The sequence below is a fragment of the Lithobates pipiens genome, unplaced genomic scaffold (genome assembly GCF_037356315.1).
Source record: "Lithobates pipiens isolate NorthernLeopardFrog02 unplaced genomic scaffold, aLitPip1_a1.2 Scaffold_3, whole genome shotgun sequence".
Lineage (NCBI taxonomy): Eukaryota > Metazoa > Chordata > Amphibia > Anura > Ranidae > Lithobates > Lithobates pipiens.
Window position 1 is genome coordinate 205,739,923 of NW_027507790.1, and position 16,549 is coordinate 205,756,471.

At 43.8% G+C, this 16,549-nt stretch overlaps 1 protein-coding gene across 1 annotated transcript in view; it reads right to left on the reverse strand.

The window, feature by feature from the left end:
* Positions 1-383: 383 nt before the first annotated feature.
* The window catches only part of LOC143940919 (granzyme A-like), a 70,499-nt gene continuing 54,333 nt past the window's right edge, over positions 384-16,549 (reverse strand). The window contains exons 4-5 of the mRNA XM_077462740.1: positions 13,411-13,677; positions 384-1,731 (exon numbers count right to left, since the gene is read on the reverse strand). Of these exons, the coding sequence (XP_077318866.1) occupies positions 1,561-1,731; positions 13,411-13,677 (438 nt within the window). The 3' untranslated portion in view covers positions 384-1,560. The remainder of the gene's footprint in view (positions 1,732-13,410; positions 13,678-16,549) is intronic.

The window sequence follows — 16,549 nt, forward strand, 5'->3', positions numbered from 1 at the left end:
AGGACACACATAGGGGTTGATTGACTAAAATTGGAGAGTACAAAATCTGGTGTGGCTGTGCATGACAGCCAATCCGTTTCAAAGCTTTGTTCCGAGGACAGCCGCCAAACAGACTGCATGACACAGCGGGAGACACCCGCTGTTTTAGAGATCAAAGGTACTGCTCCTATACGGCTCACTCGAGTATAAGCCGGGGGGGCTTATACTTGATTTGTATGGGAACAAATATTTGTATGGCAACAAAATTTCAATTTACACTAATCAAAGGTGAGTAAGGCGTAAGTTGAATTCTGATTGCTTGCTACTGTTGAGTTATGCATGTTACTTTTTTAGTTTAGTGAATAAGCCAGTTATTAGGAAAAACAATAAAAAAAAAAAAAGGATGACTATAAAAGGTAAAACTTTATTGTCAAACAGCATGGGAATTGGTTGTTGTGACTCTCCACCTGTTTAAGCCCTTGTACACACGGTCGGAGATTCCGACAACCAAATCCGTCGGAGTAATTCCGACGGATTAATTCCGGAAGAGGTCCGAAAGTGATGTTGCATACACACAGTCGGACTAAGTTGTCGGAAAATCCGATTGTACATAACGTGATGACGTTATTTCGTTACGACGGGACTACGTTCAGGCTGGTAGCCAATAGCTTTGGTCTAGGAATTTGATCTAAACATGTGTGGTACTTTGTCCGTCGGAGTAGGCTACACATGATCGGAGTATGTCCGATCGGAGCATTTTGTCTGAAAATTTTACCGGCAAGTTGAAAAAGTTGGTCCGTCGGAATATCCGATGCAGACCACACACAGTCGGAATATCCGACAAAACGGTCCGATAGGACACATTCCGTCTGAATCTCCGACCGTGTGTACAAGGGCTTATATAACACCTGGGTACATATAATATTACTAGCAGTCATTTTAAATGATAACGCTCCCCAGAGGCAGAGATACAATGTAAAGGCAATACAATGTCAGAATTCCACAAATTACAAACAAACGAAGCACAGAGTCATAAAATAACCAACAGATTAAAACAACAATAAATAACCATAATTTCAGTTGGTATAAATAGTCATCTTGAATATGTGGTAGGATCAGGATGGTAGAAAGAATTACACTTCAACTATTTGCTAACATGTAATAAAAAGGAACTCTGGAGGAGTAATGCCACGTACACATGACCGTTTTTTCCGTCAAAATAAACTGAAGGTTTTTCCGACTGAGTTACAATGGAGTTCTGCTGAAACGGTCTTGCCTACACACGATCACACCAAAGTTCTATCGTCTAGAACGTGATGACATACAAGACGTACGACGGGACTAGAAAAAGGAAGATCAATAGCCAGTAGCCAATAGCTGCCCATGCCTTGTTTTTGGTCTGTCGGAATAGCATACAGACAAACAGTTTTCCCGATAGGAATTGATTCCGTCGGAAAGATTTAAAACATATTCTATTTCTAGGTTCGGAAAGTCTGACCATGTGTACATGGCATAAGAGTAAGATTGGCAGCAATTTTAGTTACAATTGGCAGCAATTTTGGATACAAAAGCACAAAAGGGCTAATAAATAGTATTTGTTTTCTTCTTTATTTCTTTTTTAATCCAATTATTATGGTCTTTGGTGAGGAATGTGTAGACACTTGGTAGTTCAGGGTTCCCACAAAGTTTTGGACCAAAAGAAACAATTCCCCGAAACATTTTCTTGCATATTAAAGGTCCTCCAGAATCACCCTAAAATATATAAAACAAAATAATATAAACAAAAACAACTAGACTAGGAAGATATGATTTTAGGCAAAGCCAGATCATCCACAAGGCAGCCTAGGCAGAAGCTTAGAGCCTGGTGGATGTGAAGGGTCCCAGCTACAACCTTCATGCTCTTACAGTAAACCAGGGAGATAGCACGGTTGATCAAAGCTGTGAACTTGCCTTCCACTTCACAAGAAACAATACAATTGTAAGCAGTTGGTGCCTATTGCAAACCTTATCACTGTCAATCAAAAGGGATATAAATGAAGTGAATGGAGGAAACCCCACTACTGGGATATTGTATTCTGACAGTGAAACTCACCTGCTGGATCAGCTGAAATTTGTTCAGCGTATGATCAGTTTAAGTGAATGAATTGCTACATTTATTTTAGGTTTTACTTTTATTTAATTATATTTGGAACTCCAGATATGCGGATTCGTCAATGGAAAGTGTCAGTGAATTGACTATTCCAGGAAAGAGCAACTGTCAATGATGAAATCGGGCAAGACTTTTCCCTACTGTAAGGTTAAATTGTTAGATGACTCACTGACATTTTTGGACACCATCTGTGATTAACCACTTCAATACAGGGCACTTTCACCCCCTTCCTTCCCAGCCCAATTTTCAGCTTTCAGCGCTCTAGCGCTTTCAGTGACAATTGCGCGGTCATGCTACACTGTACCCAAATGAAATTGTTATCATTTTGTTCGCACAAATAGAGCTTTATTTTGGTGGTATTTATTCACGACTCCGTTTTTTTTTTTTTTGCGATATAAGCGCAAAAAAAGCGGAAATTTGGGAAAAAAACAATATTTTCTTTTTTCTATTTGAAAAGAAATCCAATAAAATCAAATTTTGTCATAAATTTAAGCCAAAATGTATTCTGCTACATGTTTTTGGTAAAAAAAATTCCGTTAAGTGTATAATAATTGGTTTGTGTGATCACGGACATATGTACGCAAATGATCATGTACATATGTGTGCAGGTGATCACGTACATATGTGTGCAGATAATCATTGGGACATGTGATTTTAGTGGGACATATGTGGGGGACATGTTTTTATTATTAGGGACATGTGTTTTTATTATTTGGGGACATGTATGTTTTGGGGACATGTGTGTTTTGGGGACATATGTGGGGACTGTGTTTGTACTGTGTGGTGTGTTGTGTGTTTACACTACACTGATGATCAGTGAGTAAAAAGCTGTAAAAAGCAGCTCATACTCACTGATCATCAGCCGGCTGCAGCGTTCTGCTCTCCTCTCCTCAGCGGTGACTTCCGTGTGAGGAGAGGAGAGCCGATTGCCTAGCAACCGGCTGTTTGTTTACATCACATGACGGCCGTGATTGGACACGGCCGTCATGTGATCAGGAGGGCCAATCACAGAGCCCTCCTGCCGATCTGAGATGTGCCGTGTCCGGGTGACACGAGCACATTGGGATCGCGCCGCTGCGCGGGCACGCGCGTGCGCGATCCCGCTACTCCTGAAGGACGTTCCTGAACGTCCTATCAGGATTAGACGGCTCCCACCCGGCCGTATATATGCATTGGCCGGGTGGGAAGTGGTTAAATTAAAATGGTTTGTGCTTAATACGTTTTGTTAACCTTCATAACCCAACATATTGTCATGTTATTGTTGGTTTCTTAGGAATAATGATGAACCGAATGTGCCTGAGTTTGGACCGAATCAAGTCTATGGAGGGGGGGTTAATAAGGTCAATATGGAAAGGATTGTCAAACAAATGGTCTGGGAGCTGGGCCAGGAAACATGTGCCAATGCAAAAAAAAAAATGAAAAAAAAAAACAGTTTGATAGGGAGCAGCATTTTAAAAGGTAATATTATAAATTCACAATTACTTCAAATAACAAGCTTGGGGGATGCTCTAAATGTGCCTGTGAAGTGGCACACCTGTATGATGTACTGAGGCAAAAGTGACATTTACAAAATAAAAAAAGCCATTTAAATTGCTGGTAGACCTATAACTCAAATAACTAACAGCATAGGGACACCTCAAACCCATACCAGACCTTTATCTAAGCATCCAGCCTTGCTGGTCGGGGGAGGGGCATTGAGCAGTGGACTCTTTTCCTAAACCATTTCAGGAGTGTCCCCAGTAGGGGTGCTGAAATTAATCATTGCATCGATGCATCGGGATTCGGGTGTCCCCGATTCGGCATCGATGCATACGGACCTAAAAATCACTTGTGAGTGATGTCATCAAAACTTGCCCCGCCGCTCCCAGGAAAGCCCTCCGAGTATAGTTTTAAAATTACTTTTTTTTAAATAAATGCCGACTTACAGTGAATTATGTGCTCCGCTGTATGTGCTTTTAAAAAAAAATGTGTCACTTGATACCGAAATTCACAGGAAATACATCCCGATCATGTACCGTGTCGAGCCCGGCCCGCCTCTCGCCTCCCTCCTCTTTCCTCTCAAGTCTCTCGAGTCCTGACCTCAGCGGGGAATTCTTAGCCCCGCCCGCCTCTCTTCTGATATGATAACTATAGTCAGCGGGCGGGGCTGAGAATTCCCCACTGACGTCAGGACTCGAGAGACTTGAGAGGAGAGAGGAGAAAGGCGGGGGGCGAGAGGCGGGCCGGTGTTGTGCCGAGAATGGTTTCCCCGTCGAAATATGTTCCCCCTGGCTCTTGGCTCAGATCGGAACTCCGCCTGTCCAGCCCTTCGCACTGCAGCTCCTCCTCCTCTACCCTGAATGCAAATCACACTTCCACCATCCCCTGTACAATATTATTAGTATATTCTATCCACATATACATACATACACATTATATATATATATATATATATATATAATGTATGCATTAGTCCATCCACACACATATATGGTACAATATTATTACTCCTTCCATATAGTTCCGATCTGAGGCGCGAGCCAGGGGGAACAGATTTCGACGGGGAAACCCTTCTCGGCACAACACCGGGCATGGCATATGATCGGGATGTATTTACTGTGAAATGCGGTATAGCGAAAATTTTTTAAAAAGCACATACTTTTTTTAATAAATACAGCGGGGCACATCATGCAATGTAACAGTAAGTAGAGTACAAATGGGTTTGTACTCTACTTACTCCTCACGCTGGCTGCATTTGATGGGAACAGGTGGCTGCGCTTGACGGGCACAGGTGGCTGCGCTTGACGGGCACAGGTGGCTGCGCTTGATGGGGGAGGTTCAGTATTTTTCAGTTTGTTTGCGCCCCCAAAAAAATTTTGAGCACCAGCCGCTACTGGTCTGCACAGAGATGGTACAGGGAACTTCACAGGGCTGTTTGTAAGCTGTGGATTGTTATTCCTCCTGACCTCCCAGTAGCCGTGTGTAAATGTCTGTACCTTGTAGTGCACTTTAAGGGAGTGAGGTTATTTTTAATTCAAAGAGGAGTTCCAGTAAATTTTTTGTTTATTAAAAGTCAGTAGCTACAAAAAAAAGTGTAACTTCTGACTTTTAATAAAAAGACACTAGGCGGCCCAAGCGGAAGTGGGAGCTCCTCGGTAATCGTGATGCATCGTAATGCATCGCGGAATCGAATCAAAATCTAATCGCAACCCTAGTCCCCAAGTAAAGCACCCTGTTCACCTGTTGATGAGAACAAGGGGCTGGGCTCCTCCCCACATCCCGGGCCTCATTCTCTTCTATCCAGGAGGTTCTCCAGCTAGCAGCTGAATGTAAACAAAGGGTCTGGCGATACTAGCTAACATTATTGACCAAATATGGCCACGCGTGTGTGTGTGTGTATGTAAATTTTATAAATATATATATATATATATATATATATATATATATATATATATATATATATAGTTGATGATTTCATCATTCTAAACACAGGAAACATGTGCCACTTTACAGGCATACTATAGACACCCCCCAGGTATGAAATTGAAAGGAATATTACACTTTTATTGTTTCACTTTAAGCATTATTAAAATCACTGCTCCCGAAAAAAAACGTCAGTTTTTAAAACTTTTTTTTGCATTGATACATGTCCCCTGGGGCAGGACCCGGGTCCCCAAACACTTTTTATGATAATACCGTGCATATAAGCCTTTAAAATTAGCACTTTTGATTTTTCATGTTCATGTCCCATAGACTTTAACGATGTTCGCATGTTCGAACAAATTTTTTGTCTGTTGTTCTGGTGTGAACCGATTGGGGGGGGGGGGGGGGTATTTGGCCCATCCCTCCTGCACAGGAGAATGTTTGATGGGAGGGGTTAGACAAACAGGCCATTTACCGTATATACTTGAGTATAGGCCGACCCGAATATAAGCCGAGGCACCTAATTTTACCACAAAAAACGGGGAAAACGTATTGACTCGAGTATAAGCCTAGGGTGGGAAAATGCAGCAGCTACTGGGTAAACAATGCCCATCTGCAGCCTCACACTGCCCATTTGCAGCCTCACTGTGCCACATTTACAGCCTCACTGTGCCGCATTTACAGCCTCATTGTGCTCATTTGCAGCCATGCCTTTGATTACTAAAACAGGGAGTGTCTCCCACTGTGTTATGCAGTCTGTTCGGCCGTCCACTGTAACAAAGCCCCGCCTCCTCCTCGTCCGTGATAGACGGAACACTGATACAGTTTCCCAGCATTGTATCAGTGTTCCTCTATCACTGACGAGGAGGAGGCGGGGCTTTGTTATGATGGACGGCCGAACAGACTGCATAACACAGCGGTAGACACCCACTGTTTTAGTAATCAAAAAGGTATGGCTGCAAATGAGCACAATGAGGCTGTAAATGCGGCACAGTGAGGCTGTAAATGCGGCACAGTGAGGCTGAAAATGGGCACAGTGAGGCTGCAAATGGGCAGACGATGTGTTCTAATTATAGGCCCATATCTCTACTTAATGCTGACACAAAGCTTTTTGCCAAAGTCCTGGCAAGTAGAATGAAGGTCCTGATGAACACACTGGTTCATCCCGACCAGGTGGGTTTCATATCCGGAAGGGAGGGAAGGGACAATGGGGTGAGAACATTGCTCCTTCTATCCCAGGAGGGCGAAAGGGAGAGCCCGAGTCTACTCCTGTCGATTGATGCCCAGAAGGCCTTCGACAGGGTAGACTGGGGCTTTATGTTCCGGACCCTGGAGGCAATGGGAGTGGGACCAAAAATGGTCCAGAGGATTAGGACACTTTATTGTCCTCCAACCGCTAGGATTAAGATTAACGGTACGTTATCCCTACCTTTCGAGATGAAAAATGGGACGAGACAGGGGTGCCCCCTGTCACCCCTACTGTTTGTGTTGTCTTTAGAGCCACTGCTTGCCACGATTCGTAACGACCCACAGATTAAGGGAATTGAAATAGGAAAGGAAGAACATAAACTGGCTGCTTTCGCCGATGATGTACTATTCTATATCAGTAAACCAAGTAATACTATGCCTAAGCTGATAGAGGTGATAGCACAGTATGGCCAACTCTCGAATTTTAAAATCAACCAAGCAAAATAAGAGGTACTTAACATAAATACGGGTAAACTGGAAAAATGCAGGCTCCAAAAAGAGTTTGGGTTCCCTTGGCGGAAGAAATTTAATTACCTTGGAATAAAACTTACAACCTCAGTGGAGAAAATGTATAAACTAAATTTCATCCCATTACTAGATGAAATCAAGAAAGAAAGTAATAGATTGGTTAATAGATCACTGACCTGGATGGGACGTATTAGCGCACTCAAGATGTTCATTATACCCAAAATTTTGTATAAATTCCAGATGATCCCCATAGCGGTACTGAAGTATTATTTCACAAAGATGAAGACACTACTAATGGGGCTCATATGGAATAATAAAAAACCGAGAGTTCCTTTCACTACCCTGAAACGAAGTAAAAGACAAGGGGGGCTAGCTGTACCCGATATACAAAAATATTATAACGCAATTGTGTTGTCGAGAGTAGTAGAGTGGGTAAGGGAAAATAATAAGGAGAAAAGATGGGTAAACTTAGAAAACACTTTTAGTAAGACACAATTGAACAAGATGGTATGGAATCCGCCAAAACACAGGACACTTGACTTGGACACAAATATTTTGACACGCAATGCACTTAGGGTATGGGATAGGGCGTATAAGCAATTGAATGGCCAGTATAATTCCCCACTTATAGAGTTAAAAGAAAATGAATACTTCCCTCCAGGGTTAAAAATTAATAGTGGGAACTGGCTGAAAAAAGAGAAGGCACAGGTTAGGGACATTATAAAAGGGGGGAGGATTTTGTCACTGCACAATTTAAACACAAAGGGGAATTAGGAAGAATAGACGAGTGGCGGTATCTTCAGTTGGCCCACTTTGTGGGAAGCCTACCACAGCCATTAAGAACGGAAGAGGAGTGGTCGCCTTTTGAGCAGTTATGCTTAACAGATAACCCTAAGGGGATCATTTCCAAGCTGTATAGGCTACTGACCGAGAGAGAGGAACTGGAGAGCCCGCCTTTTATACAGAAATGGGAAAAGGAACTGGGCACACAATGTGATAAAAGCACTCAGGGGAAAATCTATAAACTTATACACAGGTCGGCCGCTGATAGCAGCACAGCAGAAATGAATTATAAATGTATCTCTAGATGGTACGCTACCCCAGACAAAATTCATAAATTTCAACCAAGTAAGTCAGGAGATTGCTGGAGAGGGTGTAGAGAGTTAGGGACAATGACCCATCTGTGGTGGAGCTGTCCTAAAATAAATAAATACTGGAAAAGGATTTTGCACTATGTAAAAGAAATTACAAACATCATAATCCCAGAGGATCCATGGATAGTATTATTCCATGGTACTAGAGAGGAAATTAAAAAGTATCAAGAATCACTGGTCCCACATCTCTTAAATGCTGCCAAAAGATTGATACCCAAGAACTGGCAAAAAGAGGAAAGCCCATCAATCTGGGAATGGATCGATGCAGTGGAAGAGACTCACCGTATGACTAGGCGAAGGGAAAGCCACGATGATAAGGGATTGGTAGTAGTAGATAAATGGCAAGAGTGGAAAAAATTTAAAAAAACATGGAGCTATGCTGAGCATATAAGAATATAAGAAGGTAAATAGAAGTAGATTTAAATCTCCACGCATAGTGAGGTAGAGGAGGGTGGTGGGTGGGAGTTGGGGAGGGGTAAGGTAGAAGAGGGAGTGAGAATCTCGTAGGAGTAGATTTGATATTGTTTATTATACCTCTTTTCTTTTGAAAATAAATAAAGGAATTTTTGTAATATAAATTAAAATATAAAGCTACAATGATGTGAAGATGAGGACAACGTAAATGAACGTAAAGCTGACTGGACCTCACGAAAATTTGCTGAAGTAGCAAAAAAAAAGAAAAAAAAAAAAAAAAAGGTATGGCTGCTGTACGGCTCAATTGAGTATAAGCCGAGGGGGGGGGGGGTGCAGCCTAAAAAATAGGCCAGAAAACCTAGCTTATACCCGAGTGTATACAGTAATTAGAAAATCACAAACAGCTAGAGTTCAGGGCAATGCAGGTTTCATCCTGAACTTCACCTCATCCTTACTTGGAAAATGAATCTTAAAGCAGGCAAAAATTGAAATCCTTCTAAAACGTCACACCCCATCCCCACTCATTTTGGGATATTTAAAAAAAAAAAATTCATACCTTTTTGGTATGTTTTCTTTGGGACTTTCGTCTCACTGTGCCGCAGAGACGTACGCCACTTCCACCTTTTTTCTTGTGCCCTCCATCTTTGCCCCATCACCTTCTGGGACCTGTGTGTGTCCCAGAAGATGACGGAACCATTCAGAAAGCACAGTGTGACTCCCGCATGCGCAGTAGAAAACAGGCTGTGAAGCCGCAAGGCTTCACTTCCTGTTTCTCTTAGTAAGGAGCCGATGGATGGGTTGACTTCGGGTGCCAACATCGCAGGATCCCTGCGTACACACCCCACACTATATAAGGCCACCAGCACGGCAGCCTTGTGTAATGTGTTCCGGCGTGCAGGGAAAGAGCAAGATAAGCAGGGACAGTGTGTTCTTTTCTCAGGCATCTGCAGGAGTTAAAGTGGGTGTTGTGTGCCTCCAGCACAGTATACACCTGTAGCTACCCTTTATTGCTGGTGCTTAATAATACAGGCATCTGCAGGAGTTAGTGGGTGTTGTGAGCCTCCAGCAAAGTATACACCTGTAGCTACCCTTTACTGCTAGTGCTCTCTAATACAGGAATCTGCAGCATTTACAGTGGGTGTTGTGTGCCTCCAGCACAATATACACTACCCAATTGCTGGTTTTCCCATCTCCCTGCAGGCCATTACTATGTCTAAAAAGGCCAACAAGGAGAGGCAGACAGTCACGAGCCAATAAAAGAGGGCAAGCAGGCTCTGTGTCTAGAGACAACAGTGCTGGTCGTGGACACGGTGCATCGTCATCAGCACGTGGCCATGGGACACGATTGTCCTTATTTTCGGCAGCTGGAACGTGTTGAGCCGAAGACTTGGTAGAGTGGATGATCAAGCCCTCCTTGTCCTCCTCATCCTCTCTCACCCAGGCTCAGGGTACTAGCAAAGCAGCTGCTAACACGTCCTCTTCCCTCGTCTCAATGTCATCAATCACTCCTTCCCTAGACCCACCATGTCCTCCTGAGGAGTCCCCTGAACTGTTTGAGCACAGTGTTGGGTACATGCTCCAGGAGGATGCTCTGATGATGATACCCAGTTAGAGGATGGTAGTAGCGTGAGTGCAGAGAGAGGGGATGCTCAAGAAGGACAGCAATCTGGCAGTCATGTTCCACCAGCTGCAGCATAATGCCAGGTTTGCTCCAGTGATGAAGAGGGAGGGGATGATGAGGTCACTGACTCATGTAGGTGCCTGATAGGAGGAGGAGGCACGTCTCCAACGAGGCAGGATGCCCTCCATGGGCCAGCTTAGGGGCAGCACACTGACTGAATCACACCGCAGAGCTTCGCCTGTGCAGGGCGCTGCCTCTGCACGTTATTCCAAAAGTTCTTTGGAGTGGGCCTTTTTTGAGACGAGTGCATCAGATCGCATTGCTGCTATTTGCAAGATATGTCTCAAGCGTATCTCGCATGGCCAAAACATCAGCCGCTTGGGCACCACATGCTTGACCAGACATATGTTGACCTGCCATGCAGCTCGTTGGCAAGCGTACCTTAAAGACCCACACTAAAGAACAAAGCGGACCTCTCCTTGCTCCTCATCAGCTGGGATCTCCAACCCCACTAGACCTTCAGTCCTCTCTGAAACCTGCACTGAGAGGAATGAAGGTGTAGAATTAGGTGTGTCACAGCCAAGTCTTTTAGGGATGATTTACAGTCCCAAGAAACACGTGGACTTGTACGTGGCTGGGAGGAGGTGGCTGTGGATCATGTTGTCCTTAGTGACCCAGAGGACTCCAGACCGAATGCCTCAGCTAACCTATGCTGCATGGCCTCTCTGATCCTGCAAAGCCTGCGGAAGGATCCTCGTATTCTTAGGATCAAGGAGACGGACCATTACTGGCTGGCCACTCTCCTTGATCCACGGTACAAGGGTAAGGTTGCGGACCTTATCTTGCCAGAGGGAGCAGAGGATGAGACATCTCCGGGAAGCCTTGCAGAAAGATCTGTGGAACGCATTCCCAGAGACTGGGAGGTTACAAACTCCTTGTCCTGGACAATGTGTTGCTGAGGCTTCGGTTAGTCACAGAAGGAGCGGTGGAGAAGGTGGCCGTCTGACCAATGCGTTCAGACAATTTTTTAGTCTGCAGCCCCAAGGTATGATCGGTTCCAGCAACCATCGCCAGCATCTGATTTACATGGTGCAGGAATACCTAGGGGCAAGGTCAGACTTGGACACCTTTCCCACTGAAAATCCTCTGGCTTACTTGGTCTTGAGGATGGATCACTGGCCAGAGCTTGCACAGTATGCAATTGAGATACTGGCCTGTCCTGCATCCAGCGTTCTTTCAGAACGCACCTTCAGTGCTGCTGGTGGCTTTGTAACCGATCACAGGGTTCGCCTGTCCACCGACTTGGTTGATCGACTGACCTTCATAAAGATGAATCAGTCTTGGATCACCAGTTACCAAGCACCTGAAGCTGATGTAACCAAATATATTTTTTTAAATGTCACATCCCTTCAAGACTGCCTATGCTGATGCTGAGTGACTGTCCTATTATGTTGACTGACTACCCTCTTCCTCCTCAATGATCCTGCTGATAGCTTAGAAGAACATTTTTGGTTCTGGGTGATGCCACAAGCCCAATTTTTCAGCCCCTGTTTAACAGGGGCATGTAATTACAATTTTGGATGCAATGCTTTGCAGCAGGGCTCATTCCTGCACTCCAACTAGAGTATATGGGAGAGGTTGCAGTGTCGTGGCACCAGCAAGCAGTGCCTAAGCCCCAATTTTTAAGCCCCTTTTTAACAGGTGCATGTAATTACAATTCTTGATATAATATTTCACACCAGGGCCCGTTCCTGCGCCCACCGAGAGTAACTGTGAGGGCTTATAGTGTGGTGGCACCATCACCACCACCACAACCATCAAAGGCCCAATTTTTCTACCACTGTTCAACAATGGCATGTATGAATGAATGAATGAAATACTTGTATAGCGCACAATGCGAACTGAATCGCCTCTAGGCTAGGATGTATTTACAATTCTTGATATAATTGTTCACAGCAGAGCGCTCCAGCGCCCACCAAGAGTCACTTTGAGGGCTTACAGTGTTGTGGCAACACCAACACCTTAGGCCCCCATTTCTGCAGAGCATATAGGGCAGGCCCCAACTTTCAAACATCCAACTTACAAACGTCTCCTACTTGGAAAAAGAAGGAGACAACAGGAAGTGAGATGAAAAAAGACAGACGGCCAAAAACTAATTATACAGGGGTGATAACCCTTCCCTATGTTTTCCAAAAAGCTTAAAAATAGATTTTTTGACTGGAAGCTACACTTTAAAAATGTACCAGTTCAAAATTACAAACATATTCTACTTAACAAACAAACCTACACAGTCCCTGTCTTGTTTGCACCGCCTGCATACTGCTGTTCTGAGTATATAGGGCCTAGGGGCCCCACGCCTTTCCTTTTTTTTTATTTGGGTACGGGGTTCCCCTTAATATCCATACAAGACCCAAAGGGGCTGGTAATTGGCAGGGGGGCTACCCATGCCATTTCTCTCAATGTTTTTCATCCGTATTGCCAAAACCAGATATTACATTAAAACCGCAAGCAGTTTTAAATGACTTTTTTTCCGTTAAATGTCATTTTGTGCAGGGACTGTTCTAAACACGGGAAACACGTGGCACTTCACAGGCATACTATAGACACCCCCCAGGCACGACATTTAAAGGAATAGTTCATTTTTTTTTTCACTTTAATCATCATTAAAATCAGTGCTCCCGAAAAAACTTCGGTTTTTTTAAAAAAAATTGGCATTGACCCATGTCCCCTGGGGCAGGAGCCGGGTCCCCAAACCCTTTATTGGACAATATCTTGCATATTAGCCATTAAAATTAGCACTTTTTTATTTCAAATGTTCAAGTCCCATAGACTTCAATGGGGGTTCTAAAGTTTGCACCAAATTTTTGGTCCGTTCGAAAGCTCTGGTGCAAACCGAACGGGGGGGGGGGGTGGGTGTTTGGTTCATCCCTACTGCTGAACTCCACTTTAAATGACAACAACTATTCCATACTTACTCTGCATACATCTTTCTCTCCACTCGCATCAAGGGTGCACATCATGTTTGTGGTGATCTTTATGCTAGATTTCCACATTGCAGCACATTTCTCTCTGTTTATTGCTGTAAGGCTGACTTCCATAAGCTTGTCAGGGAGTTGCGAAATATTCTTTCTGGTTGAACCCCATCCTGCTGTGTCACACACAGTCCCATATTTGACATCATCAAATTTCTTTGGCAATGGCAAAATGTTCACAGCTTTGTTTAGTTTTGCTTTGTGAGACAGCTGAAAGAGATTTGAAAAACCAAATTAATTTTTTTATTCAAATAATTTAATTCTGAGGTCTCTTCTGAGTGCGAAATGAATATGAGAAGCAAACATAAATCATATTTAGAGCTGAACAATATTGGGAGAGTTTCTTTTGCCAAAATATGGTAAAAAATTGGAACGTTTTGACTAACCCCCATAAGTTAAGGAATTTCCTTTAAATTATCTTGGACCTGTTCTTGTGGAAACAACCCTAATTTTTGTGAAAGAAATGTTACACTCTATATTAAATTGTACTCTCTTTTGTATGCATTGCTTAGGTTTTGCACATGGCACTAATAATGCACTGCACATGATCACCCTGTTCTATCAGGTATTCATACTCCTTAGACCCTGATAAAAAAAACTAGCCTGCCTAAGTACTGCTTCAGTTACACCCCTTGTTAAGTTAAGTACAAGTGTAATATTAATGTGATATCTATGTAAGCATGGTTAGAGAAAAATTTGCCAAATAAACAGAACAATGTTGGGTGTGTTTTGTGTGTCTGTTCCCTAATGTAGTAGTTATTAATTTGGAACCACTGATCAATATTCGGATAGGATTTGCCTATCTATAAAATTTACAATACACCTTGAATCTAGCAGTAACCCTTAGTACACAATAACACCAATGCCCTGGACACACAGTTGGACTTCCCGACGGAAAATGTGCGATCGGAGCGTGTTGTCGAAAATTCCGACCATGTGTAGGCTCCATCGGACTTTTTCCATCTGAATTTCTGACACACAAAGTTTGAGATCTGGATCTAAAATCAGATTGCGTAAATCCTGATGGTGTGTAGGCAATTCGTGTAGACAGACAAAGTGCCACGCATGCTCAGAATAAATTACAAGACGGAAGCTATTGGCTACTGGCTATTGAACTTCCTCTTTATAGTCCCATCATACGCGTTCTATGTCACCGCGTTCTTAACGGTCAGAATTTCCGACAACTTTGTGCGACCGTGTGTAGGCAAGACAAGTTTGAGCCAACATCCGTCGGAAAAAATCTGATGGATTTTGTTGTCGGAATGTCCGATCGTGTGTGCAGGGCATAAGGGTTTCTTTACAGGGCAGCACAATGGCTTAGTACTTCTGCCTTGATGCTAGGAATGGGCGAACGATTCGGCCCGAGCATAACTTTGGGCCAAACTTTTGCTGTTCAGATGTTCGAAGTACATCCAAACAAACGGTTCATTTGACCTTTTGTTAGGACCCCCAAACCGACCACACTGCATTGCGGTGCTGAACAGTGCATTGCAAACCCTGATTGGCTGAAGCAGTGAAAGATTCAGCCAATCAGGGCAAAGAGCACTGTCAGAGTCATGATTGGACACTGTCACCGTGACTTTATCCAACCTTGGCTCATTCCCGCCTGTTAAAATAGCTTCATAGCTGTGAAAGGCTATTTTGCCTTGACTTAGGGATGTGCATAATTCTGAGGCTACCGTCCTAAACCGTACACCCTTTTACTTCCTTCCCAACCATTGACCAGACAACACAAATTTTTTGGAGTCCAATTAGCTATAGCAGCCCTTTTTTATTACAACAAATATAAATTTACAAAATTCACATTAACAAATAACGTAATGCATATAATACATTCTTACATAACCATATAACCAAATACAAATCAGTTTATTAAACCTCCCTGATCTAGAGGTCTTTGAAGGCAAAATTATATATCCAACCAAATTGTTATATCGGTACACCCCATAAAGGCCCCACACCGTGTATTACGCAAGCTCAGGGACAACCAGTTACTTCCTTCCAGATACAACCAACTACCAGCATTGTTACCCTTTAAGGCAGGCATGTCCAAAGTCCGGCCCGTGGGCCAATCGCGGCCCGCGGCCCGGTTTTGAATGGCTCGCCTCGTAATCTAAACATATATATCTTTTGTGGCCCCCGGCGATCTCCCAGCGCCGGGGCCACAAAAGATATATAGTCTGGTTGCATTGGAGATAGGAGGCTGTACGAGCGCCGTGCACACAGGTGTATTTCCTGTTTACACGGCAGCCTCTGTAATAGGAAGTCCCATCTCCACTATTGGACGACTGTTCTGTCCATCAAAGGAGGCGGGACTTTCTCTTAAAGAGGCCGCTGTGTAAACAGGAGATTCTCCTGTTCTTTGGCGCTCGTTCAGCCCCCTCCATGTCCCCTCCAAGGCTGCACTGATGGCAATGGTAAGTACATTCCTGGCTAATGGTGGCTGCATTCCTGGCTAATAGTGAGTGAAATCTTGGCAATGGTGGCTGCATTCCTGGCAATAGTATGTGAAATCCTGGCTAATGGTGGCTGCATTCCTGGCTAATAGTGAGTGAAATCCTGGCAATGGTGGCTGCATTCCTGGCTAATGGTGGCTGCATTCCTGGCTAATGGTGGCTCCATTCCTGGCTAATATTGGCTGCATTCCTGGCAATGGTGGGTGCATTCCTGGCAATAATATGTGAAATCCTGGCTAATGGTGGCTGCATTCCTGGCTAATAGTGAGTGAAATCCTGGCTAATGATGGCTGCATTTCTGGCAATAGTATGTGAAATTCTGGCTAATGGTGGCTGCATTCCTGGCTAATAGTAAGTGAAATCCTGGCTAATGGTGGCTGCATTCCTGGCAATAGTATGTGAAATTCTGGCTAATGGTGGCTGCATTCCTGGCTAATGGTGAGTGAAATCCTGGCAATGGTGGCTGCATTCCTGGCTAATGGTGAGTAAAATCCTGGCTAATGGTGAGTACATTCCTGGCTAATGGTGGCTGCATTCCTGGCTAATAGTGAGTGAAATCCTGGCTAATGGTGGCTGCATTCCTGGCTAATGGTGGCTTCATTCCTGGCAATAGTATGTGAAATCCT